This window comes from Anser brachyrhynchus (genome assembly GCF_964034855.1).
Source record: "Anser brachyrhynchus genome assembly, chromosome: 1".
NCBI lineage: Eukaryota > Metazoa > Chordata > Aves > Anseriformes > Anatidae > Anser > Anser brachyrhynchus.
The window spans coordinates 209,066,899-209,088,903 of record NC_137694.1 but is presented as its reverse complement, the minus strand read 5'-3'; the positions used below and the strand labels follow the sequence as shown (position 1 = coordinate 209,088,903).

Sequence of the window (22,005 nt, the reverse complement as noted above, 5' to 3'; positions counted from 1 at the left end):
TGGTGCTCTAAAGCATACTGAGGGATCCTCAGAAATAATAATGTCTGAGTTATCCCTCCTGCCTTGAATAGAAGGGCTGGCATTTCCCCCTTGCCAGACCTGGAGAATTAATAGTGCTGGATACGGTTAAAAACGAAGTCTAATTGTGACCTGTAATTAATTTTTAAAAATCAGTGCTTATTGGAAAGGAGGGAGAGCTGGAGATCTGGACGTTCTGAGTCTTTGATTCCTGCAAATTTCTAATTTCTATATTTTTTTTCGTTCTATGGGCTGGCTCGTCAGAAAATACCCTGACAGAGGTGGAGTCCGTACTCCCTCGACACAGCACGTCTTCGATGCTCGAGGTGATAACCTTGCCTTCTGCGGCTGCAGAACGGGATAGGTGGGTGGGCCGTCGCCTCTCTGCTCACTCAATGGAGGGGTGAAGAGCAGTAGAAGGGGCTGCTTCGTGCAACACCTTGCCTAGAAGACTTCCTCGTGCCAGAATCGAGGGTGGCTGATGAGAGGCAACAACAGAGAACAAACTTTCAGTGCCACAACACTGATCGTTGCCAATTCAGCAACAGGAATTAGTTGACATACACAGTGCTTTTCTGCTACGAGGGCCACCACAGCTGGTCCTTCGGCCTGAAGAACGTCCTGGTCTGGTTTCTCCACTCTCTCACTCCTTTTTTAACATCCTGGACACTTTCGTTGGCACGTTATGGGACAAAGAATCAGCATTTTGAGATATTTGGCTGGAGGTCACCATGTATGCGGAAAATCTGATTGTTTTTATTCGTGCTTCTTCTGGGACTTTTTAATCCCACCAGCCGCATGACTTGCTTGAAGATGGCATTTTTCAGTCCTGCTATGCAAATTACTCCCAGTTGGATTTTTTTTTTCTCCTTTTTGGTGAGGATTCACTTTAAACTGCCAAAGTCATCCGATCTAAAAAGGCTCCTTAAGGAAAAACTTTCTTTCAGCCCAAACCCTTGGCATATCGCTACTTACCCACAGGGATTTGGTGCCTTTTTCTGGTGGTCACACCAAATCCATCGTGGATTACTGGGACCGCACATAAGATCTGTTTGCTGTCCCAGTCGAGGAAGGTTTTGCAGGGCAGCATCTGACTGCATCAAAGCCCTCTGAGCCTGCACTAAGTGGAAACAGGCGCTCGTGTCCCTGCTTTTACCCCACGGTCACAGCAATGCCGGGGAAAGCGGTGGGTGGGGAGCAACCACTGAAAGGCAGAAATGGGATCAGGGTTTCGGAGCTCTCAGCACTCCACGCTGCTGGTAACAGCCAGCCCAGGCTGGTTTGAATTTCATTCTTCCCTTGGGAAAGAAGTAAAAAGCCAAGAGCGTGAATGTCTCCGTAGCCTTGGGCGACCAGGGTCTTGGGATTCCCACAACCAGCAGCCCCATTGTAGCTGCTGCTCCACACCCCCTGGGAGGCTTTGGCCACCACTGTGCTGTTTTAGTGGGGTTAGCTGGGTTTCTTCCTTTGAGGGATGGAATTCGCTTTGGATTAAGCTGGAATTTCTACCCAAGATCTTTGCTGGGCTTTATGTTTGTTACCGCTTGGCCTGCATCCCCGAAATCCTGCACCCTTTTAGCCTCTTAAAGCTGCATCTGATGGTCTTTTGGGGACCCACCTGCCTGCTGCTGGGCGGAAAAGGAGAGCTCTGAGGGTGCTTGGGGGATGGCCAGGGTGGAAATGAGATGGGGTGCTGGGGAAAGGTCCCAGTGCTTGTTTGCTAGAGCTGCCGTTGCCTTTCTTCTGGAAAAACACAACCTTCTCTGTGCCTTCAGCAGCGTCCTTGCTGGTTCCCTTTGTGACACCGTTTGCCCTGTTGACCATGTTGGTTCCAGCTCGTGCTGAACACCCCGTGCTGCTGAGCTTCCTCCGGGGTTTACGAGCCATTCAGGCATGGCCACCCTTTCTTGTAGGGCACAGGTGGCTTTGCTTCTGCTGCTTTTCCAATGGTTGCACTGAGCTGGAAAGAGCAAACCTGGAGGTTTGATGGATCTGGGGGCACCCTGCCACTGAGGAGAGGTTAGTGAGAAGCTCGGAGTGTCATAGATCCCCTCCTGTTCTCGAAGGGAAGGTTGCCGACACCTATCAGAGAGACCAGATGCCAAAAAGGGTCATGGAGCCACGAGGAGGACACCCGACAAGAGCCAGTTAGATGTTCTCCACTCCTCTTCTGGCTCTTCATGCACAGCGATGCTTTGGGCCTCTTGGCCATTCTTGGGGTGGCTGATTGCCCTGACATTTCTCCCTTCTGTAGACACTTCAGAAGTAGATCTCCCACTGTCCCCAGCTTTCGAATGGGGGAAGAACCTCTCCAAGACTCTAAGGGACCGTCCTTTCATTGCCTGAAAGGATTACCCTGTGCCTGGGCAGTATGCAAGCAACCACAATGTGAGTCACAAAAACAATCACAATAAATAACTCAGTGTCTGCTGAGGAATGGATAACTTGACAATGGCTTTGTGGGGAATAAATATGTGTTTCTGAAAATTGTATAAATATGTACGTAACAATGGACTGGAACGACTCTATGCTCGTATGTACATCAGACTGGAAAACAGTGTTGCCCATACAAGTATTTATAACAGATTTATTTCCTTAACGCATTCAGTTGGCAACTTCTGTTAAAGAGAATTAGGTCAACGACATTCATATCTGGGTTTTATACCCCTCTACAAGTAAATACACTAAATCCGAGGGGAAAAAATAATTGGACGATTACAGAAAGCAGCTGTGAAAGCAGAAAGGGAAGTGAGAAGCTTGGATGCGGGGAGGCAGCTTGGAAGCAGCACTGAACGGCTCCTGTTTGCCTTTTATCCCCTTTTGCCTAGTGTAGAAGTTACTTGAGGAGCTAAAGCCACTTTGCTCCGTTTGCCTGGAGCGTGTAGGAGGTGCTCCGTAGCTGATCTCCACCCTTCATGTCATTTTAGAGCCATATTGCAGCCGTATTGCCTATAACGGGTGTTAGCACTGCTGGCAGGGAGGATCAACCGGTGCAAAGGGCACCTGAAGAGCCCGGTTCCCAGGACCCACCTGCTCCAGGGCATCTCGGGGAAGGAGATTCCCACGGAAAGCTGGGAAAGAGCCAGGTAACAGCAAACAGCAGTGGACGGGCTGGCCACGAGGAGAGGCAACACACCTCGCACAGCTATTCTGGACTCTTATTTGGACTTTACTTGCTATTACCCCACCACATCTCCCTTGGGATCCACGAGCTGATCCACACCAGCTCTCGGGGACATCGCCGCGCGGCCGCATCCCGGGGATTTGCTCCTAGTCCCGCACTGGGGACACCTCCAGCCTAGCGGGACGAGGCATGGCATGGCCAAAAAGCAGCAGTTGGCTCCGGGTCTGCTGAGAAATTGCACCGGTGCCGCTGGGCAGGTGGCTCCGCGCTCCAGGAGCCACTCCTAAGTCAAACAGCCATGCGCTGCGCAAACACCGACAGCACTTCCAGCCCTTTAGCTCCTCCACCCACCTTTGCGTGCCTGGGGAATGTGTGGCTGGCGGCTCAGGAGGTGTCTGAGCTGGCTTTGCAAAGTCCCCAGGGCTCCCTCAAAAGCCAAGGCAGTGAAGCACATCCATTGACCCGCGGTGGATGAATGGCATCGGCGTACACGGCACGGTCTTGTGGCACACATACACGGCACGGTCTTGTGGCGCACGTGGCAGCACACGATTAATTGCCTGGTTTCAATTAATGCAGCCCGGTTCCTCACCTGTTTTAATCTACGAGAGCAGAATAAAAGAGGTCACGTCTCGTTTTAATAGCTGGCAAAGCTCTGCCTGGATACGCGGTGAGCAAAAATAATTTATTCCCCTGAGGAGCAATGTGGGACATCAGCTATCGGCTGCTGGGTTCCTCCTGAGCAAGGACGGGAGGACATCGGTCTTTCCACGGTGTTTTTTGGGGCTGTGCAGAGATTTCAGTGGGGCTGATTTCAGGATAGCCTTTACCATATTGGGAAGAGGCGCAGATGCTCTGAGATCTCTGGTTTCTTTAATTAAAACTGAAGCCTGGTGGAGCGCCGGGGTTTGTTCATCCAAAGTATTGGTGTTTCAGCAGTTGTGTTTGTTTCAGAGGCCTGAAGAGGCAAGGGGACACCTCCCTCTAGTGCCCAGTTCAGTGGGAAGGGAAGGGAAGGGAAGGGAAGGGAAGGGAAGGGAAGGGAAGGGAAGGGAAGGGAAGGGAAGGGAAGGGAAGGGAAGGGAAGGGAAGGGAAGGGAAGGGAAGGGAAGGGAAGGGAAGGGAAGGGAAGGGAAGGGAAGGGAAGGGAAGGGAAGGGAAGGGAAGGGAAGGGAAGGGAAGGGAAGGGAAGGGAAGGGAAGGGAAGGGAAGGGAAGGGAAGGGAAGGGAAGGGAAGGGAAGGGAAGGGAAGGGAAGGGAAGGGAAGGGAAGGGAAGGGAAGGGAAGGGAAGGGAAGGGAAGGGAAGGGAAGGGAAGGGAAGGGAAGGGAAGGGAAGGGAAGGGAAGGGAAGGGAAGGGAAGGGAAGGGAAGGGAAGGGAAGGGAAGGGAAGGGAAGGGAAGGGAAGGGAAGGGAAGGGAAGGGAAGGGAAGGGAAGGGAAGGGAAGGGAAGGGAAGGGAAGGGAAGGATGCTGGGGGACAGATCAGGCTCCCAGCACCTGGCACAGGAACAGCCATCCCAGCACAAACCCAACTCCCACTCCCCAAGGGAGAAACCTCCCTGCACTGGAGCTTGACCTCGGTGACCACGACATCCTTGTCACCGTGGGCTTGGGGACAGCAGCTATATAGACACGCCAGCTTGTAGAAAACACACATGCACATTTGCTCGAGGCTTTGCGTTTTATTTCAGACCACCCTTGGGAAGCAGTTACATCATCAGAGACCGGTGGGAGGTGGTTTAGACACACGCAGAAAAAAAAAAAAAAAAAGCATTGCTTCGAAGTTATGGATACCTTCTACAAAGCAATAACACGGAACACTTGCTTCGGCCCTGCTGCAGGGAAATTTCACTTCCAGGGGACGGAGGTGAGACGAAGCCGGCGGGATCGGCCGCGGGGCAACTTGGACGGTAGAGGCAGCGCCCGGCGGGCAGGCGGCCAAGCTCTGTGCTGGTCACGAAGGACGTTCCTCGGTGGGACTTGGCGCAGGAGAAAAGCTGCCACCGGGCTGTGGACGACAGATCACCCTGCGGGGAGAAGGGACACGGTTTGGCTGGAAAGTCCTCGTCCTTGGTTGTGTTTCGTCCAAAATTAGGGTTGACATCGCTGTGTAGGGCGTCCTTACTATACTCTGTTTCACTGTCAGAGCTCTGTTTGGTCCTGAGCCCATGGCTGGCGTTGGGTACAGGGCCCAAGGGGACTGAGGGATTGAAGTCCCACCAGCCCAGAGCCTGGGTTTGTTTTCCAGGCTAGGGGAGGATTGAGGTAGCTGAGCTGTTGGCAGATGGCACATCTCATTTAGACATTTGGAGACCAAAAGGTGCCCATTTACACCCTGAAAAATTAATTCTGTGGTTTTCCTCAGAGAGGAAAGAGAAGCAGCTGGAGCACGGGTGTCTGGCAGCTTCTGCAGTTCAAAACTCAGGGTCTCCCAAAACTCAGGGTCTCCCGAGCACCCGTCCCTTTCCTCCCTGAAGATGCTTTGGGATATTTTGAGTCCGCCCAGCAGGAGCCAGACATTGCCTGTGCTGCAAGCTGGGGACCCTTGGGGACAAGCTGGAGCTCACTGAGTGACCTTTGTTCAGCGGCACAGCCTGTGCCAGCTGGCAACTGAGAAGAACAAACACTGTAGGATCTGTTGAGCAATGAAGTGCAGAGGACCAGGGCTCAAAACTCCTGGGGTTTTGGGGAATGATGCAAACACTGGAAAGACGCCCAGCTGGTGGGGCAAGAAGACAACACGTGTTACCCCTTGACCAGCTCCTCCTCGGCTCTGCATCTCCCCAAACTCTTACCTCGGAGGCTGGGGGTGCAGGCTCATGAGCTGGACTGATCGTCACTGAGGTTGATCTGCTCCAGGATCTGGCTGTACCTCCGGGTCAGGGCTTTGGTGTTTTTGGTGAGGTCGGTCAGAACCTGCTGCAAGCCGTTCACGTGGTGGGACAGGCGCTCCTCCAGACTGGCGTCCGCTCCGCCATCTGGGGCCGCGTCGGCGTCGCCGTCGGCGTCCCCGCCGGGGCTCGGGTCGGTGACGGAGGCCAGGCCTCGCTCCACCACGGGCTTGATGGCCTTGAGGAGCTGGTAGCGCTCGTACAGGTCCGTGGGGCCGCCCTCGTGCGCGGCCGCCCCGTCCTGGTCCTGCTGCGGGAAGACCCCTCGCAGCAGGCTGGGGAACATCACCTCCTGCTCCATCTTCTGGGTGGCCGAGAAGTACTGCTCCATGGCCCTGAGCGCCTCTGCCACTGCTCCCCGGGTGTCCTGCCGCTGCCCGGCCCCGCAGAGGCTTTTTATGGGGCCGGGCACGGCCCCGCTCTGCTCTCCTCTCCTCCCCTCTGCTTCCTCCTACCCTGGCCGGGCTGGGCACCACGGGGCCGGGCTTGGCTCCAGCTCCAACCCTGCTGGGGCTCAGCCACGCTGTGTCCCTGGCTCTGCCCACGTGTGGCCTTGGTCCCAGCTGGCCCCCGGTGCCGCCGTGTCCCTGGGTGCCCAGGGAGCAGGAAGACGAGGAGGCTCATGGGCAGCTTCATGGTGGGGTGGGTTTGGTTGGGACTTGGTGGCACTGGTGGTGGGAGGGCACTGGGCAGTTTGGGGGTGCCGGACACCTTCGGTGCAGCACTGTGGTTTATCCCTGTGTTCCTGCTACTGGCTGTATGCTCAGCTCACTGATTTGGGGATCAGTTCCTGTTGTGAAGCAGGGAACCCCAAGCAGAGAGCCAAGGTAAAACTCTGTGAGTGGTGGCAGAGTTTTTCCTCGTGGCAGCTGGCAACAGCGACTGTGCCCCGAGCCCTTGCAGAGCCGCACCGAGCCCTGCATTGCCCCTCTGTGTGCACAGAGGTCTGAGACCAGACCCTTCTCCTCCAGCCTGTGCTGGCTCTGTGAGGACAAGGACCATCCGTGACCGTGACTGGTTTGGGTTCTCCATTCCCAGGCGGCGACAGCCTGGGGTGTGTGTGGAGGAGGCCGTGCCCAGGGTGGGTTTTGGAGCAGAGCAGAGCCCGGCGTCCCATGCCGTGGTGGAGAGGGCCTGATCCGCCATGGGGTGCTGCCAGGGACCTTTGGAGCTCGTGGCAGGTCACAGACCCCTTCTGGAACATCCTGGGGCTCTTATCAGCCACGTTCATCGGCGGTGCTGAGCACTTCTCCGGATGTCCTGACAGGACACTTCCCAGGGCACCGTGAGCCTCTCCAGCTGCCAAGCAAAGATCCTGAGCCAGAAGCAACGCCTGAGGTGAGCGCAGCCTTCCTCGCTCTGCCTGCCAGCTCCTCCCCCTCCTACAGCTCCCATCCTCCTGCTCCTGCCGGGGAAATGCCCGCAGGGACGTCCCCCTGCAGCACCCGGGTGGCTGCTGGGGTCGGGCAGCTGCGGGTCCCCGTGGTGCTGGGGGGCCCAGCGCTGGGCCCAGCACTGCAGGGGCGGCCTCAGCAGCGCTGAGCAGAGGGGAAGGATCACCTCCCTCGGCCTGCTGGCCCTGCTCTGCCCCGGGCAGCCCAGGAGACCACGAGGCCTCTGAGCGCCAAGGGCACGTGGCTGCCTCCCGTTCCACCCGGTGCCCACCAGGACCCCCAGGGCCGTTCCTGCCCAGCTGGGGTCCCCAGCATGTCCTGGTGCAGGGCTTTGTGCTTCTCACCAAACTCCAGGAGACGTTTCTCAGCCCACCTCGCCAGCCTGTCTGGGTCCCTCCGCATGGCAGCACGGCCCCCTGGTGTATCCCCCACTCCCCATGGGACTTTTCTCCAAAAATTTGAAATTTCTCCCCAGCTGCAGGTCGCATTGCAACAGGACAGCCTCAGTGCCTCCCGGCATCACCATCGATGCTCTGATGGTTGGGGATCAGACAGAAGACCACAACTGTGCCAGGAACAAGGAGACCCACGGGACATGGATCTATCCTGAGTCTGGGGCGTTGCTCCACGGCGGTGCCACGCAGACACCTCCTTGCTTACCTGCAAGGACTGGAGGTGACCCCGCTTAATCCCCATTCAGCTGCTTTTGTGACCTCCTCCCTGCCCCATCACCACACGCCCCTTGTTCACAGCCCCGTGCGTGGCTCATGTACAGGGCTGCTGCCTGCCCTCTCCCTCCCAGCTCCTGCCGGGTTTCCATCCTCCTTATGGGGTCAGCCATCCCTGTGGGGTCAGCCCTCCTCATGGGGTCACCTCCTCTTGACAAAACCATCTTTGTCCAGCTTGGAGAGGTGGCTCCTGCCTCTCCCCAGCACACGCTGAGCCTCACGCAGATCCCACGGCCCCACAACCCAAACCGTCCCTCTCCCAGCTCCCCGTGTCCCCTCTCCTGGGCCACCTGCCCCAGCTGGAGGTGGCAGCGCACCCCCGGTGCCCCCCTCCCGCCCCGTGCCGGGGGTGCAGACAGAACCTGGGGTGGGGTTGGGGCCCTGTTTGTCCCCGTGTAGGGGCGCTGGGTGCTGGGCCCTTCCCGTGTCCCACAACAACAGAACCACACGGCCGCTTCAGAGGGGTCCTTTTATTAGCAAAGAGAGGGGAAAAGCCCCGCACGTGTCCAGGTACCAGCTGGAAACGGCTCCGGCGTTCACCGGGGCTCCGCAGAGCTCAGTGCAAGAGTGCGAGGCCGCCGTCTGCTGCCGCCGCCGCCGCTGCTGCTGCTGCTCTTTGAAAATAAAGAGGAGGGCACGAGGCGGGCAGCTCCGCTGGTGGCCCCAGGAGGGAACCGACGGCTCTTCCTATGAGGATACGGCCCCATCGCGTTCCCCGCGGGTCCCAGTAGCGGCCGGCGGGCAGTCCTGGCGCTGGAGGTCAGCCGCCGCGGTGCGAGGAGGCCGAGCGGGGCTGGGGGAAGAGGCAGAGACGCTGCGTGATGAGCGGCACCTCTCCTGCGTGCCCAGCGCCCGGCCCCGGGCTCCGGGGGCACCTCCGCGGGGCCCCCCCGGGCTCTGTCCCCCAGCGCTCGCTCACCTGGAGGCCGCGGCAGGTTCACCAGCTGGGCTGCCCGTCGCCGGGGCTGATCTGCTCCAGGATCTGGCTGTACCTGCGCGTGAGGGCGTTGGTGTCCCTGGTGAGGTGGGTGAGGACCTGCTGCAAGCCGGCCAGGTGGTGGGACAGGCGCTCCTCCAGGCGAGCGTCCACGGCGGCGGCATCTGCGTTGGCGTCGCCGTCGGCGTCCCCGCCGGGGCTCGGGTCGGTGACGGAGGCCAGGCCTCGCTCCACCACGGGCTTGATGGCCTTGAGGAGCTGGTAGCGCTCGTACAGGTCCGCGGGGCCGCCCTCGTGCAGGGCCGCCCCGTCCTGGTCCTGCTGCGGGAAGACCCCTCGCAGCAGGCTGGGGAACATCACCTCCTGCTCCATCTTCTGGGTGGCCGAGAAGTACTGCTCCATGGCCCTGAGCGCCTCTGCCACTGCTCCCCGGGTGTCCTGCCGCTGCCCGGCCCCGCAGAGGCTTTTTATGGGGCCGGGCACGACCCCGCTCTGCTCTCCTCTCCTTCCCTCTGCCTCCTCCTCCCCTGGCCAGGCTGGGCACCACGGGGCCGGGCTTGGCTCCAGCTCCGTGTCCCTGGCTCTGCCCGCGCGTGGCCTTGGCCCCAGCTGGCCCCCAGTGCCGCCGAGTCCCCGGGGGTGCAGGGAGCCAGACAGAGAGGAGGGGAGGTGCTGTGTGGCCTCTGTCTGAAGATTTCCTGCCCCTCAAGCTGTGCTCGCTCACTCCGGTCCCGTCCCTGGGTCCCCCGGGGAAGAGCCGGGCTCCATCCGCCCACCTCTCCCCCGCCAGCTCTTTGGTGCCTCCACGGACGCCCCTGAGCCTCCTCTCGTCCCGGCTGAGCAGAGGCCTCCCCCTCAGCCTCACCGTGCCTGGAGGCCGCTCCGGTCCCTTCACCTCCTCCGGGGCCCTGGGCTGGACTCACGGCCACGTTCGTCCTGCCCTGGGGAGCCCCGGGTGGGGGCCGGCCGCAGGATGTGTCCCACCAGGAGCAGGGATCCCCTCCCTCGCCCCGCTGGTGCGGCTCCTCCGAAGGCAGCCCGGGCGGCCGGCGGCTGTCTGCTGGTGGGGTGGCTTTGGCTGGGACTTGGTGGCCGCGCCGTGTCCCTGGCTCTGCTCCCCCAGCCCCAACGGCGGTGCTGCCCGGGGGGACGTCACCTCTGTCCCCGTGCCTGTCCCCCACCGCCCCGTCGGTGCTGCGGGTGTTGAGCAAGGCCCTGACGCAGCCACCGGCACAGAGGTGACGGCAGACGCCAGAGGCCTCGGCGTCGCACGCAAAATCCCCCCGGGGGTCCCAGGGACGTGGTGCCAGCCGGCAGCCAGGCACCGGGGGAGCCCAGAAATGTCCTCTCGCACGGGGCTGTCCCACAGCGAGCTGGGACGGGGACGGGGACCTGGCCTCCTGGCCGCTGGCCTCTCCCAAATGCGGGCTGGGTTTGGGCGTGGAGGGGACGTTGCTGGTTGTTCCCAGCCTGCCCGAGGGACCCAGCGCACCCCTGAGGTGAATGGGGTGCTGCCACCCCATGCACGGGCCTCTGGGCCACCACGGAGCCACTGGGACAGGCAGGGCATCGCCGGGCTCCCGGGGCAGAGGGACGCACAGCAGGACGCTGCCTCCTGCTCCCCACTCCTGGGCTGAGCGTCGTCCTCCTGGGCTGCTGCGGGGCTGGGGGCAGCGGATGGGGGCAGCGGGGGCTCAGCAGCCCAAGGCTGGTCCCCAGCACCACATCGGGTCCCCACGTGGTGGTGGTGCTGCTCGCGGGGCGCACCGAGGGGGCACAGGCAACTCAGAGCTCAAACCAGGGCTGAAGTTCTGCTGAAATCCCACCGGGAGCACGACCGGCGGCGTTGCCCGGCGCTTGCAAAAGGGCCAAAGGCCAGGCTGTCAGGGAGTGTGGCAACCGGCTCCTATTTTGGGATCGGCCGCAGGGTCCTTTGGCCCTTTTGCAACCCTCGCTGGTGGCAGCTCTCCCCCGCATGCACACCGCGGGACACTCAGCCCCACGGACAGCACACGCCGGGGACCCATGGCTGCCCCCACCTCTTCCCGTCGTGTCCCTAAACGACCAGGGGCTGGTACTCCAAGGCACAGGATCCCCGAGGGGCTGGTGGTGTCGGGCAGCTGCGGGTCCCTGTGGTGCCAGCCCTGCTCCAGCAGGGCCACCCCGAGCAGGGGGCCCAGCCCCACGTCCAGGCGGCTGCTGGAGATCCCCACACCAGACTTTCACCGCTGGCTGCTACCCTGTGGTACCCAGCGTGCTGGTGCCTGTACGCTGACACAGACAGGGTGGGGAATGCACAAAATGAGTTAGAAATGTGTTTTCAGCTGTAGTGCTATGCTCTTATTTGTACGACAAATGCATGGCAGGATGGCTCCCGTGACTGGAGCACTGCCCGTGTCCTAAAATAGGCTCTTTGGGAAGGGTAGGCTGGGGAGACAAGGAGGTGTCACCCTCTGTCCGTGACCAGCCGGAGTGCATGGAGGACAGGGTTAGGTGGCTTTACGGTGAGGTTTTGCTGTGGGCTGCTTGACCGGGTAGAACAGAGAGGTGAGGCTCAGGTTGCTCAGGTTGGAGCAGCCTCATGTTCCCAGGGCCTGGTCCCTGTGGAGAACAACATTGCAGGGGCAATGTCGCAGGGCATAAGCAGTCCAGGAGGTTCCTGGAACGTGGCGGTGATAACTTCCAAGTGACAGAGGAGATAATGAGGAGAAATGCTCTGCGGGACTTCCTTCTCACCAGCGACGAGGGATTTGTTGGGAATGGGAAGGTCAAAGGCAGCCTTGGCTGCGGCGCCCATGAGGTGGTGAAGTTCAGGATCCTCAGGGCAGTGAGCAGGGTGCCCGGCAAGCTCACCTCCCGGACCGCAGGAGGGCTGGCTTTGACGTCCTCAAGGATCTGCTTGGTGGACTACCGTAGCGTAAGGCCCCGGAGGGAAGAGGGGGCCAAGAAAGCTGGTTAATATTCAAGGATCACCTTCTCCCAGCTCAGGACTGGTTCACCCCAACACAGAGGAAATTAGGCCAAAAGGTCGGAACGTCTGCGTGGATGAACAAGGAGTTCCTGGACAAACTCAAACCCAAAAAAGAGGCCTACAGAGGGTGGAAGCAAGGATGGGTGGCCTGGGAGGGAAACAAAGACATTGTCCAAGCATCCAGGGATGCGTTTAGGAGAGCTAAAACCCAAATGGAATTGAATCTGGATGTCAAGACAAGAAGGGCTTCTATAAGTACACCGGTGACAAAAGGAAGACTGGGGAAAATTTGTGCCCACTGTCGAACAAAAAGGGGGATCTGGTTACACACGGCAGTGAGAAGGCCAAGGTCCCGAACGCCTTCTTCGCCTCAGTCAGGAAAGCCTGACCTTAAGGAATCCCAGCTCTCAGAAACCAAGGGGAAAAAAAACGGAGCAAGGAAGAGGTACCCTTGGTGGAAATGGATCGAGTCACGAAATATTTGAGCAGACTGGACACAAACGAGTCCGTGGGCCCTCATAGGATGCACCCAGGAGTGCTGATGGAGCTGGCAGGTGTCGCTGTGAGGCCACTCTCGATCATTTTTGATCAGTCATGGAGAGTAGGAGCAGTGTCCGAAGACTGGAGGAACGCAAATATCACTCCTAGCTTCAAGAAGGCCAAGAAGGAGGATCTGGGGAGTTAGAGGCTGCCCATCTTCACCTCAGTCCCTGGAAGGTGATGGAACAGCTCATCCTGGAAACCATTTCCAGGCACACGAAGGAGAAGAAAATGCTTAGGAGCAGCCAGCGTGGATTCACCAAGGGGAAGTCATGCCTGACCTACCTGAGAAGCTGCTAAAAGGAAAACACCAGCCTGATGGGTGAGGGGGGAGCAGTGGATTTTGTCTTCTTGGATTTCAGTAAGGCTTTGACACTGTCCCCCATAACATCCTCATGGAGAAGCCGCTGAGGTATGGGAAGGGTGAGAGGACAGCAAGGTGTTTCGAAAACTGGCTGAATGGCTCGATCCAGAGAGAGGGGTCAGTGGTGCAAAGTCTAGCCGGAGGCTTAGACACACGTGGAGCAGCTGGTGGTCAGTGCAGGATCCAGCCTTGTTTGACAATTTCATTAATGATCTGGGCGATTCAGCAGATTGCATCCTCAGCAAGTTTGGAGATGACATGAAAACGGGAGGAGTGGCAGATCGGACAGAGGGCCATAGAGCCATCCAGAAGGACTTGGACAGGCTGGTGAGGTGGGCTGAGAAACGTCTCCTGGAGTTCAGTGAGGAGAAGCACAAAGCCCTGCACCTGGGGAGGAAGAGCCCCAGGCACCAGGACGTGCTGGGGACCCCAGCTGGGCAGGAACGGCCCTGGGGGTCCTGGTGGGCACCGGGTGGAACGGGAGGCAGCCACGTGCCCTTGGCGCTCAGAGGCCTCGTGGTCTCCTGGGCTGCCTGGGGCAGAGCAGGGCCAGCAGGCCGAGGGAGGTGATCCTTCCCCTCTGCTCAGCGCTGCTGAGGCCGCCCCTGCAGTGCTGGGCCCAGCGCTGGGCCCCCCAGCACCACGGGGACCCGCAGCTGCCCGACCCCAGCAGCCACCCGGGTGCTGCAGGGGGACGTCCCTGCGGGCATTTCCCCGGCAGGAGCAGGAGGACGGGAGCTGTAGGAGGGGGAGGAGCTGGCAGGCACAGCGAGGAAGGCTGCGCTCACCTTGCTTCTGGCTTGGGCTGTGCGCTTGGCAGCTGGAGAGGCTCATGGAGCAGCAGGGTGGGAAGTGGACAAATGCAACTCCTACGGGCACGACGGGAAGAGGTGGGGGCAGCCATGGGTCCCCGGCGTGTGCTGTCTGTGGGGCTGTGTGTCCCGCGGTGTGCATGCGGGGGAGAGCTGCCACCAGCGAGGGTTGCAAAAGGGCCAAAGGACCCCGCGGCCGATCCCAAAATAGGAGCCGGTTGCCACACTCCCTGGCAGCCTGGCCTTTGGCCCTTTTGCAAGCGCCGGGAACGCCGCCAGTCGTGCTCCCGGTGGGATTTCAGCAGAACTTCAGCCCTGGTTTGAGCTCTGAGTTGTCTGTGCCCCCTCGGTGCGCCCCGCGAGCAGCACCACCACCACGTGGGGACCCGATGTGGTGCTGGGGACCAGCCTTGGGCTGCTGAGCCCCCGCTGCCCCCATCCGCTGCCCCCAGCCCCGCAGCAGCCCAGGAGGACGACGCTCAGCCCAGGAGTGGGGAGCAGGAGGCAGCGTCCTGCTGTGTGTCCCTCTGCCCCGGGAGCGCGGCGATGCCCTGCCTGTCCCAGCGGCTCCGTGGTGGCCCAGAGGCCCGTGCATGGGGTGGCAGCACCCCATTCACCTGAGGGACGCGCTGGGTCCCTCGGGCAGGCTGGGAACAACCAGCAACGTCCCCTCCATGCCCAAACCCAGCCCGCATTTGGGAGAGGCCAGCGGCCAGGAGGCCAGGTCCCCGTCCCCGTCCCAGCTCGCTGTGGGACAGCCCCGTGCGAGAGGACATTTCTGGGCTCCCCCGGTGCCTGGCTGCCGGCTGGCACCACGTCCCTGGGACCCCCGGGGGGATTTTGCGTGCGACGCCGAGGCCTCTGGCGTCTGCCGTCACCTCTGTGCCGGTGGCTGCGTCAGGGCCTTGCTCAACACCCGCAGCACCGACGGGGCGGTGGGGGACAGGCACGGGGACAGAGGTGACGTCCCCCCGGGCAGCACCGCCGTTGGGGCTGGGGGAGCAGAGCCAGGGACACGGCGCGGCCACCAAGTCCCAGCCAAAGCCACCCCACCAGCAGACAGCCTCCGGCCGCCCGGGCTGCCTTCGGAGGAGCCGCACCAGCAGGGTGAGGGAGGGGATCCCTGCTCCTGGTGGGACACATCCTGCGGCTGCCCCCGCCCAGGGCTCCCCAGGGCAGGACGAACGTGGCTGTGAGTCCAGCCCAGGGCCCCGGAGGAGGTGAAGGGACCGGAGCGGCCTCCAGGCACGGTGAGGCTGAGGGGGAGGCCTCTGCTCAGCCCGGACGAGAGGAGGCTCAGGGGCGCCCGTGGAGGCACCAAAGAGCTGGCGGGGGAGAGGTGGGCGGATGGAGCCCGGCTCTTCCCCGGGGGACCCAGGGACGGGACGGGAGGGAGCGGGCACAGCTTGAGGGGCAGGAAATCTTCAGACAGAGGCCGCACAGCACCTCCCCTCCTCTCTGTCTGGCTCCCTGCACCCCCGGGGACTCGGCGGCACCGGGGGCCAGCTGGGGCCAAGGCCACGCGCGGGCAGAGCCAGGGACACGGAGCTGGAGCCAAGCCCGGCCCCGTGGTGCCCAGCCCGGCCAGGGTAGGAGGAAGCAGAGGGGAGGAGAGGAGAGCAGAGCGGGGCCGTGCCCGGCCCCATAAAAAGCCTCTGCGGGGCCGGGCAGCAGCAGGACACCCGGGGAGCAGTGGCAGAGGCGCTCAGGGCCATGGAGCAGTACTTCTCGGCCACCCAGAAGATGGAGCAGGAGGTGATGTTCCCCAGCCTGCTGCGAGGGGTCTTCCCGCAGCAGGACCAGGACGGGGCGGCCCCGCACGAGGGCGGCCCCACGGACCTGTACGAGCGCTACCAGCTCCTCAAGGCCATCAAGCCCGTGGTGGAGCGAGGCCTGGCCTCCGTCACCGACCCGAGCCCCGGCGGGGACGCCGACGGCGACGCCGACGCGGATGCCGCCGCCGTGGACGCTCGCCTGGAGGAGCGCCTGTCCCACCACCTGGCCGGCTTGCAGCAGGTCCTCACCCACCTCACCAGGGACACCAACGCCCTCACGCGCAGGTACAGCCAGATCCTGGAGCAGATCAGCCCCGGCGACGGGCAGCCCAGCTGGTGAACCTGCCGCGGCCTCCAGGTGAGCGAGCGCTGGGGGACAGAGCCCGGGGGGGCCCCGCGGAGGTGCCCCCGGAGCCCGGGGCCGGGCGCTGGGCACGCAGGAGAGGTGCCGCTCATCACGCAGCGTCTCTGCCTCTTCCCCCAGCCCCGCTTGGCCTCCTCGCACCGCGGCAGCTGACCTCCAGCGCCGGGACTGCCCGCCGGCCGCTACTGGGACCCGCGGGGTACGCGATGGGGCTGTATCCTCATAGGAAGAGCCGTCGGTTCCCTCCTGGGGCCACCAGCGGAGCTGCCCGCCTCGTGCCCTCCTCTTTATTTTCAAAGAGCAGCAGCAGCAGCAGCAGCGGCAGCAGACGGCGGCCTCGCACTCTTGCACTGAGCTCTGCGGAGCCCCGGTGAACGCCGGAGCCGTTTCCAGCTGGTACCTGGACACGCGCGGGGCTTTCCCCCTCTCTTTGCTAATAAAAGGACCCCTCTGAAGCGGCCGTGTGGTTCTGTCGTTGTGGGACACGGGAAGGGCCCAGCACCCAGCGCCCCTACACGGGGACAAACAGGGCCCCAACCCCACCCCAGGTTCTGTCTGCACCCCCGGCACGGGGCGGGAGGGGGGCACCGGGGGTGCGCTGCCACCTCCAGCTGGGGCAGGTGGCCCAGGAGAGGGGACACGGGGAGCTGGGAGAGGGACGGTTTGGGTTGTGGGGCCGTGGGACCTGCGTGAGGCTCAGCGTGTGCTGGGGAGAGGCAGGAGCCACCCCTCCAAGCGGGGCAAAGACGGGTTTGTCATGAGGAGGTGACCCCATGAGGAGGGCTGACCCCACGGGGAAGCTGGAAACCAAGGAGGAGGTGGGAGGGAGAGGGCACGCAGCAAACTTTAAAGTTTTGGAGGAAAGTCCCATGGGGAATGGGGGATCCAGCAGGGGGCCGTGCTGCCATGCAGAGGGACCTGGACAGGCTGGCGAGGTGGGCTGAGAAACGTCTCCTGGCGTTCAGTGAGGAGAAGCACAAAGCCCTGCACCTGGGGGGGAACAGCCCAGCGCTGATGAACGTGGCTGATAAGAGCCCCGAGATGTTCCAGAAGGGGTCTGTGACCTGCCACGAGCTCCAAAGGTCCCCGGCAGCACCCCGTGGCGGATCAGGCCCCCTCCACCACAGCAGGGGACGCCGGGCTCTGCTCTGCTCCAAAACCCACCCTGGGCACGGCCTCCTCCGCACGCGCCCCAGGCTGTCGCTGCCGTGCATCAAAGCTCTCCCCAGCTCCCCGCAGCACCCCGGCTGCTCCCAAGGGATGCTGAGGGAATTCAGAGCTCCAAAGAGCTGGGAAGCTGTGCTGAAACATCGCTGGGAGCACTCGGGCCCTGGTTATGGGAGAAGGAAAGAAACCCTGCCGTGTGCAACGCCTGGAAGCTCACCCGCTGGGACAAGCTGGAGGCACACAGAGCTCAGCCGGAGCTTCCCCGAGAAAAGAGGCGAGAATTACAGGTGCGGGGTAGCAAAAAGTCACGCCTAAGGCTGGCTGCACACCACGCTGGGGTTTAAACACCATTTTTGGACATTTCCCTGAGGTCCTCAAACCATCGGTGACCTTGCCCAGGCCACACCTGCAATATTTTCTCTCACCTTTTTGTGTTTCCAGACCTGAACGTTTAAATACAACTGGAAGTACTTCTGCCTCCAGGCGTGCTGAGCAGCCTGCAGTGAAATTCGGGAGAGCTGCGGATTCTCAGCATGTCTGGAAAACATTCGGGGTCAGTGTGCTGACTGAGGATCCACAAACCTGGGCAGAAAGAGTGAATCCTGGTTTCCAGCAAAGAAAAAGCAAGGTAAGAACGCAAAACATATTGATATAATGTAACAGCAGAATAAAAAGCTGAATACTCTGTATTTAATTCTAACTTTTATTCGTTGAAAATGAATGATAGTTCTTTTCCCAAGCCATGACCAGCTGCAGGCAGCCTGCAGTTCTCAGGATGGATTTCGTTCAGCGGATGCTTTGTGAGACACGGGCTCGCAGCTGCCGGAGAAACCCTCAGCGATTCGGAATGAAGTCCTCCAGAAGCTCTCCTATTCTTTTCTTTCCTGCAAGGGGCAATCGAGTCGGTTTAGGAAAACCCCTACTCAACATTTGAGATCAATTTTTAAAGACTGAAATGCTCAAACCGTCGCCATTTTTCTGTTCGAAAGGTTAACGAGCTACAGAGAGCCTGTCCCTCGCTACCAGCCAGCTTGCTGCGCAAACCAAGCGCGCGATTTCTCTTCCATGGGGCAGAACTGCAGATCCCTGAAAAGGGACCTCGCTGCTGCAACGCTTCCTTACGTCTGCAGACGCCCGCTGACACAGCATGATGCAACTGTTATCCAACAGGCAGCCACCTGGCTGCGTTTTATTACAAAACAAACAATTCCGCCCTGAGCCGTGCCGTTGCATGGCTGGGTTCAGCCGAGTACCTTTAGCGAAACATTTACTTACTGAGGCTTTTTTAAATAACACCCGTCAGGCAGCCAACCGCGTTTCGGGCTGACGTTTCTATTTATTCCTTCCCCCCCCCCCCAGCTCTGCTTATTTTCTGAAGGCTCATCACAGCGTTTTGGAATCGAAACGCGCCGCAACCTCGGGCAGCTCGGGGCACGGCTCAGGGACGGCGCTCAGCCAGCACGGAACAGGGAGCAACGCTCCCACGCGTGACCCGTCACTGCTAAAGGAAAACCCGCACGGACAAGGACCTCTTCTGGCCCTAAGTTGTACAGCGCCGGGAACGCCAACAAAATCATCCTCACCTCCAGCAGGGCATCTCAATTTTACAATAAAAGCAACAAAGGCTGTGATTTCTGGTTTTCATTGCTTTCCGGGATTTTCACTTACTGGCACAATTTTGGTCGATTCGTTTAGTTTAGGTTTGGCTCTGCCATTTTTATATTGAAATAAGTTGTGAAGAGGAAGAGTTGGTCACCAAGCTGATCAGCTTGGTAAGAATATCCGCTTTCAGATGCTAACTCCTGACTACTGTTACAATTTATACCGTGAAAAAGCATCAAAGACTCAGTATAACTTGCCAAAAAAGAACAGATTCTGCAAGCAGGGTATCAACATCTTTATATATATATTGCTGCTTATTAACCCGCACGCTACGGCAGGCTGAGGTCCTTCTTAAAATACCAACCTGCTGTCTTAAAGTCTTCCGGATGGTGCCTGATATACTCAAACATTTCTCGGTCCTGCTTAGCGTGAATGTACTCGGTGCGTTTAGCAAGGAAGTAGCCAACGACCCAGCCCACGGTAGCGAACAGAACCTGGCGGTGAACACCTGCGAGGTGAAAAGAAACACCAAAGCGACGATATGACACCGAGCAAGGCACAAATAGCCCCTAAAAAAGGCCCCGAACCCCTTAACGACATCAGAAACCTCCCGGGTGAATCCTTGGGGACGCTCCCTCTCCTTTTTAAACCTGCTCCGAATTCAGCTCAGTGACTCTTCGGCTGCGTGATTTTTTTTTGCATCCGGCAGCACGAAGCACACCGATTCCCACCCCCCCGTGGCACAAAGGCCATCCCAACAGAGCGGAAAGCGCCCTTTTGGGTGATCTAACCTAGTCATTCTTGCTTAACGTTTACCCAGCTCACAATGCCATGGGCTGGTGGTGGCGGCAGTGACAGGAGGCCGCCCCCTGACCTGTGCCAGCGGTGCCTGAGGCAGCCTTCGCCTTGCAGGGCTGACAGGAGCAGGACGGCCGCCCTGTTCCCCTCGTGCACCAACACTTCACACCCCGAGCCCCTTGCGAGGCGTGCTGCCCCCCCAGATCCCTCACCTCAGGGCTCCCTCCATTTTCTCCCTCGCGCAGGCCCCCCGAATCCTCCTCCCTGCCTTCCCCAGCTGCCCTGCAAACTTCCAAGCAAAACCAAGCAAACCCCTTCCATCCCCTCCTGCCCCATATCCCTCGGAGTCCCCACAAATCCCCCCACAATATCCCTCAGGTTCTCCCCAGATCCCCCTCCAAAATCCCTTAGAGTCACCCCAAATCCTCCCCCAGCCTGTCACCTCAGGGTTCCCCCCATATCCCCGAATTCCCCCAAACCCCTTACACCTCAGAATATCCCGAATCCCCCTCAACATCCCCCACCTCAGGGATTCCCCTCCCCATGCCCCTAAATCCCCTCAACCCCCACATCCCTCGAAGTCCCCTAACAACCCTATCCAGCCCCTCACTTCAAAGCTTCCCCCCCCAGCTCTTACAGTTCCCCCAAATCTCTCAGAACCCCCCCAAATCCTCCCCATTACCCCTCAGAGTCCTCCTACACCCCTCCCCACATCCCCTCAGAGTCCATCCCTCTCCAGTTACCCACCCCAGGGCTCCCCCCCAACATCCCTCAGAATCCCCTCAGATCCTCCCCATTTCCCCTCAGAATCTCCCCAAATCTCTCCCCATATCCCTCAGAGTCCCCTCAAATCTTCCCCATTATACCTCAGGGTCCTCCTAAATCCCTCTCCACATCCCCTCAATCTCCCCAAATCCTGCCCTACCCCTCGGAATCCCAAATCCCTCCCCAGCACCCTTCCGAATCCCAGCCAAACCACCAGAATACCCCAAATCCCTCCCCATTGCCCCTCATAGTCCCCCCACATTCCTCCCCAACCCCTCAGAACCCCCAGAGATTACCCCTCAGAATCCCAAATCCCTCCCCATTATCCCTCAGACCCCCCTCAAATCCTCCCCATCACCTCTCAGTCCTCCTAAACTCCTCACCACATCCCCTTAGACCCCCCAAATCCCTCCCCATTACCCCTCAGAGTCCCCCCAACCCCCTCCCGACCCCTCAAAGTCCCCCCTAGATCCTCCCCATTACCCCTCACACCCCCCAAATCCCTTCCCTATTACCCCAGGGAATCCCCCCAAATCCCTCCCCAACCCCTGAATGTCCCCCTTAGATCCTTCCCATTACCCCTCAGACCCCCCAAATCCCTCCCCAACCCCTCAGAGCCCCCCCTACATCCTCCCCATTACCCTCAGACCCCCCAAATCTCTCCCCAACACCTTAAAAGCCCCCCTAGATCCTCCCCATTACCCCTCAGACCCCCCAAATCCCTCCCCATTACCCCTCAGACCCCCCAAATCCCTCCCCAACACCTTAAAATCCCCTAGACCCTCCCCATTACCCCTCACACGCCCCAAATCCCTCCCCAACCCCTCAGAGTCCCCCCTAGATCCTCCCCATTACCCCTCAGTCCTCCCAAATCCCTCCCTACTACTCCAGGGAATCCCCCCAAATCCCTCCCCAACCCCTCAGAGTCCCCCCTAGATCCTCCCCATTACCCTTCAGACCCCCCAAATCCCTCCCCAACCCCTCAGAGCCCCCCCTAGATCCTCCCCATTACCCCTCAGAGCCCCCCCCGACCCCTCCCCAACCCCTCAACCCAAGCCTCTCCCCCGCCATTTCCTCAGCTCCCCGACCCCCTCACCCCCCCCCTCACCCCCCCCCCAGCCCCCTCACCCCCCCCCAGCCCCCTCACCGCCCCCCAGCCCCCTCACACCCCTCACCCCAGCCCCCACCCCCCCGCACCCACCGGCGGTGAGGACGGGCCGCTGGCTGAAGCCGTTGCCCAGCAGTGCCGCCGCCCAGCCGGCCGCCCCCAGCCATGCCGACACCTTGTTCACCAGCGGCGGCGGCGGCAGCGCCCGCGCCTCCTCGGGGAGGAACGCCATGGCGGCCGGCCCGCCCAAGGTGACCGCCCGCCGCCGTGCGGCGCTGCCCGCCCTCCGCCGCGCGCCCCGGCCGCCTCACGCGGGTTCCGCCGCCTTCCTTCCTCGGTTTTGTTGTTTATTTTTAACGCAACGCCTCCCCCCCCCCCCAAAATACCCCTCGCCCCCACCCCAGAGCGGGCGGCGTTAATGGCGGGTGAGGCCTCGCGTGGTGGTCGAGCAGGGGTGGCGGCGGGTTGTGGGGCTTTTGCTCCGGTGTCAGCTTTCGGGGGCCTGCGTTTTGGTTAAACTGAATCAAAACCACTTCGTTTTCACAGAATCATCTGGGTTGGAAGAGACCTGCAAGATCATCTAGTCTAACCTCTGACCTCACACTACCAAGTCCTCACTAAACCATATCACTAAGCTCTACATCTA

General features: G+C 60.5%; 5 protein-coding genes across 5 annotated transcripts; 2 read left to right on the top strand and 3 right to left on the bottom strand.

Moving 5' to 3' along the window:
• Positions 1 to 4,805: 4,805 nt before the first annotated feature.
• LOC308187910 (mid1-interacting protein 1A-like) lies at positions 4,806 to 6,418 on the bottom strand. The gene is made up of 2 exons (XM_080576331.1): positions 5,939 to 6,418; positions 4,806 to 5,170 (listed from the first exon to the last, which is right to left on the bottom strand). The coding sequence occupies exon 1, from the start codon at positions 6,363 to 6,365 to the stop codon at positions 5,961 to 5,963; it is 405 nt and encodes a 134-aa protein (XP_080432457.1). The 5' UTR covers positions 6,366 to 6,418; the 3' UTR covers positions 4,806 to 5,170; positions 5,939 to 5,960.
• Positions 6,419 to 8,611: 2,193 nt separating this feature from the next.
• Positions 8,612 to 9,546, bottom strand: LOC308187911 (thyroid hormone-inducible hepatic protein-like). Its single transcript, XM_080576332.1, has 2 exons — positions 9,076 to 9,546; positions 8,612 to 8,949 (listed from the first exon to the last, which is right to left on the bottom strand). The coding sequence occupies exon 1, from the start codon at positions 9,493 to 9,495 to the stop codon at positions 9,094 to 9,096; it is 402 nt and encodes a 133-aa protein (XP_080432458.1). The 5' UTR covers positions 9,496 to 9,546; the 3' UTR covers positions 8,612 to 8,949; positions 9,076 to 9,093.
• A 5,897-nt stretch (positions 9,547 to 15,443) lies between these two features.
• Positions 15,444 to 16,374, top strand: LOC308187912 (thyroid hormone-inducible hepatic protein-like). The gene is made up of 2 exons (XM_080576333.1): positions 15,444 to 15,913; positions 16,040 to 16,374. The coding sequence occupies exon 1, from the start codon at positions 15,494 to 15,496 to the stop codon at positions 15,893 to 15,895; it is 402 nt and encodes a 133-aa protein (XP_080432459.1). The 5' UTR covers positions 15,444 to 15,493; the 3' UTR covers positions 15,896 to 15,913; positions 16,040 to 16,374.
• Positions 16,375 to 16,512: 138 nt separating this feature from the next.
• LOC308187908 (uncharacterized protein) lies at positions 16,513 to 19,041 on the top strand. Its single transcript, XM_080576329.1, has 3 exons — positions 16,513 to 17,373; positions 17,528 to 17,714; positions 18,446 to 19,041. The coding sequence occupies exons 1-3, from the start codon at positions 16,796 to 16,798 to the stop codon at positions 18,575 to 18,577; spliced, it is 897 nt and encodes a 298-aa protein (XP_080432455.1). The 5' UTR covers positions 16,513 to 16,795; the 3' UTR covers positions 18,578 to 19,041.
• On the bottom strand, positions 17,772 to 21,654 carry NDUFC2 (NADH:ubiquinone oxidoreductase subunit C2). The gene is made up of 3 exons (XM_080576334.1): positions 21,453 to 21,654; positions 19,053 to 19,196; positions 17,772 to 17,970 (listed from the first exon to the last, which is right to left on the bottom strand). The coding sequence occupies exons 1-3, from the start codon at positions 21,589 to 21,591 to the stop codon at positions 17,921 to 17,923; spliced, it is 333 nt and encodes a 110-aa protein (XP_080432460.1). The 5' UTR covers positions 21,592 to 21,654; the 3' UTR covers positions 17,772 to 17,920.
• Positions 21,655 to 22,005: the final 351 nt, after the last annotated feature.

Coding starts and splice junctions, on each gene's coding strand:
- LOC308187910 (XM_080576331.1), bottom strand. CDS start 6,365: ATGGAGCAGTACTTCTCGGCCACCCAGAAGATGGAGCAGGAGGTGATG.
- LOC308187912 (XM_080576333.1), top strand. CDS start 15,494: ATGGAGCAGTACTTCTCGGCCACCCAGAAGATGGAGCAGGAGGTGATG.
- LOC308187911 (XM_080576332.1), bottom strand. CDS start 9,495: ATGGAGCAGTACTTCTCGGCCACCCAGAAGATGGAGCAGGAGGTGATG.
- NDUFC2 (XM_080576334.1), bottom strand. CDS start 21,591: ATGGCGTTCCTCCCCGAGGAGGCGCGGGCGCTGCCGCCGCCGCCGCTG. Junction 19,197..21,452: donor GCGGCCCGTCCTCACCGCCG/GTGGGTGCGGGG, acceptor TTCACCTCGCAG/GTGTTCACCGCCAGGTTCTG. Junction 17,971..19,052: donor GGAAGACTTTAAGACAGCAG/GTTGGTATTTTA, acceptor TGCCCCTTGCAG/GAAAGAAAAGAATAGGAGAG.
- LOC308187908 (XM_080576329.1), top strand. CDS start 16,796: ATGGGGGATCCAGCAGGGGGCCGTGCTGCCATGCAGAGGGACCTGGAC. Junction 17,374..17,527: donor AAAAGAGGCGAGAATTACAG/GTGCGGGGTAGC, acceptor TTGTGTTTCCAG/ACCTGAACGTTTAAATACAA. Junction 17,715..18,445: donor TCCAGCAAAGAAAAAGCAAG/GTAAGAACGCAA, acceptor CCCCCCCCCCAG/CTCTGCTTATTTTCTGAAGG.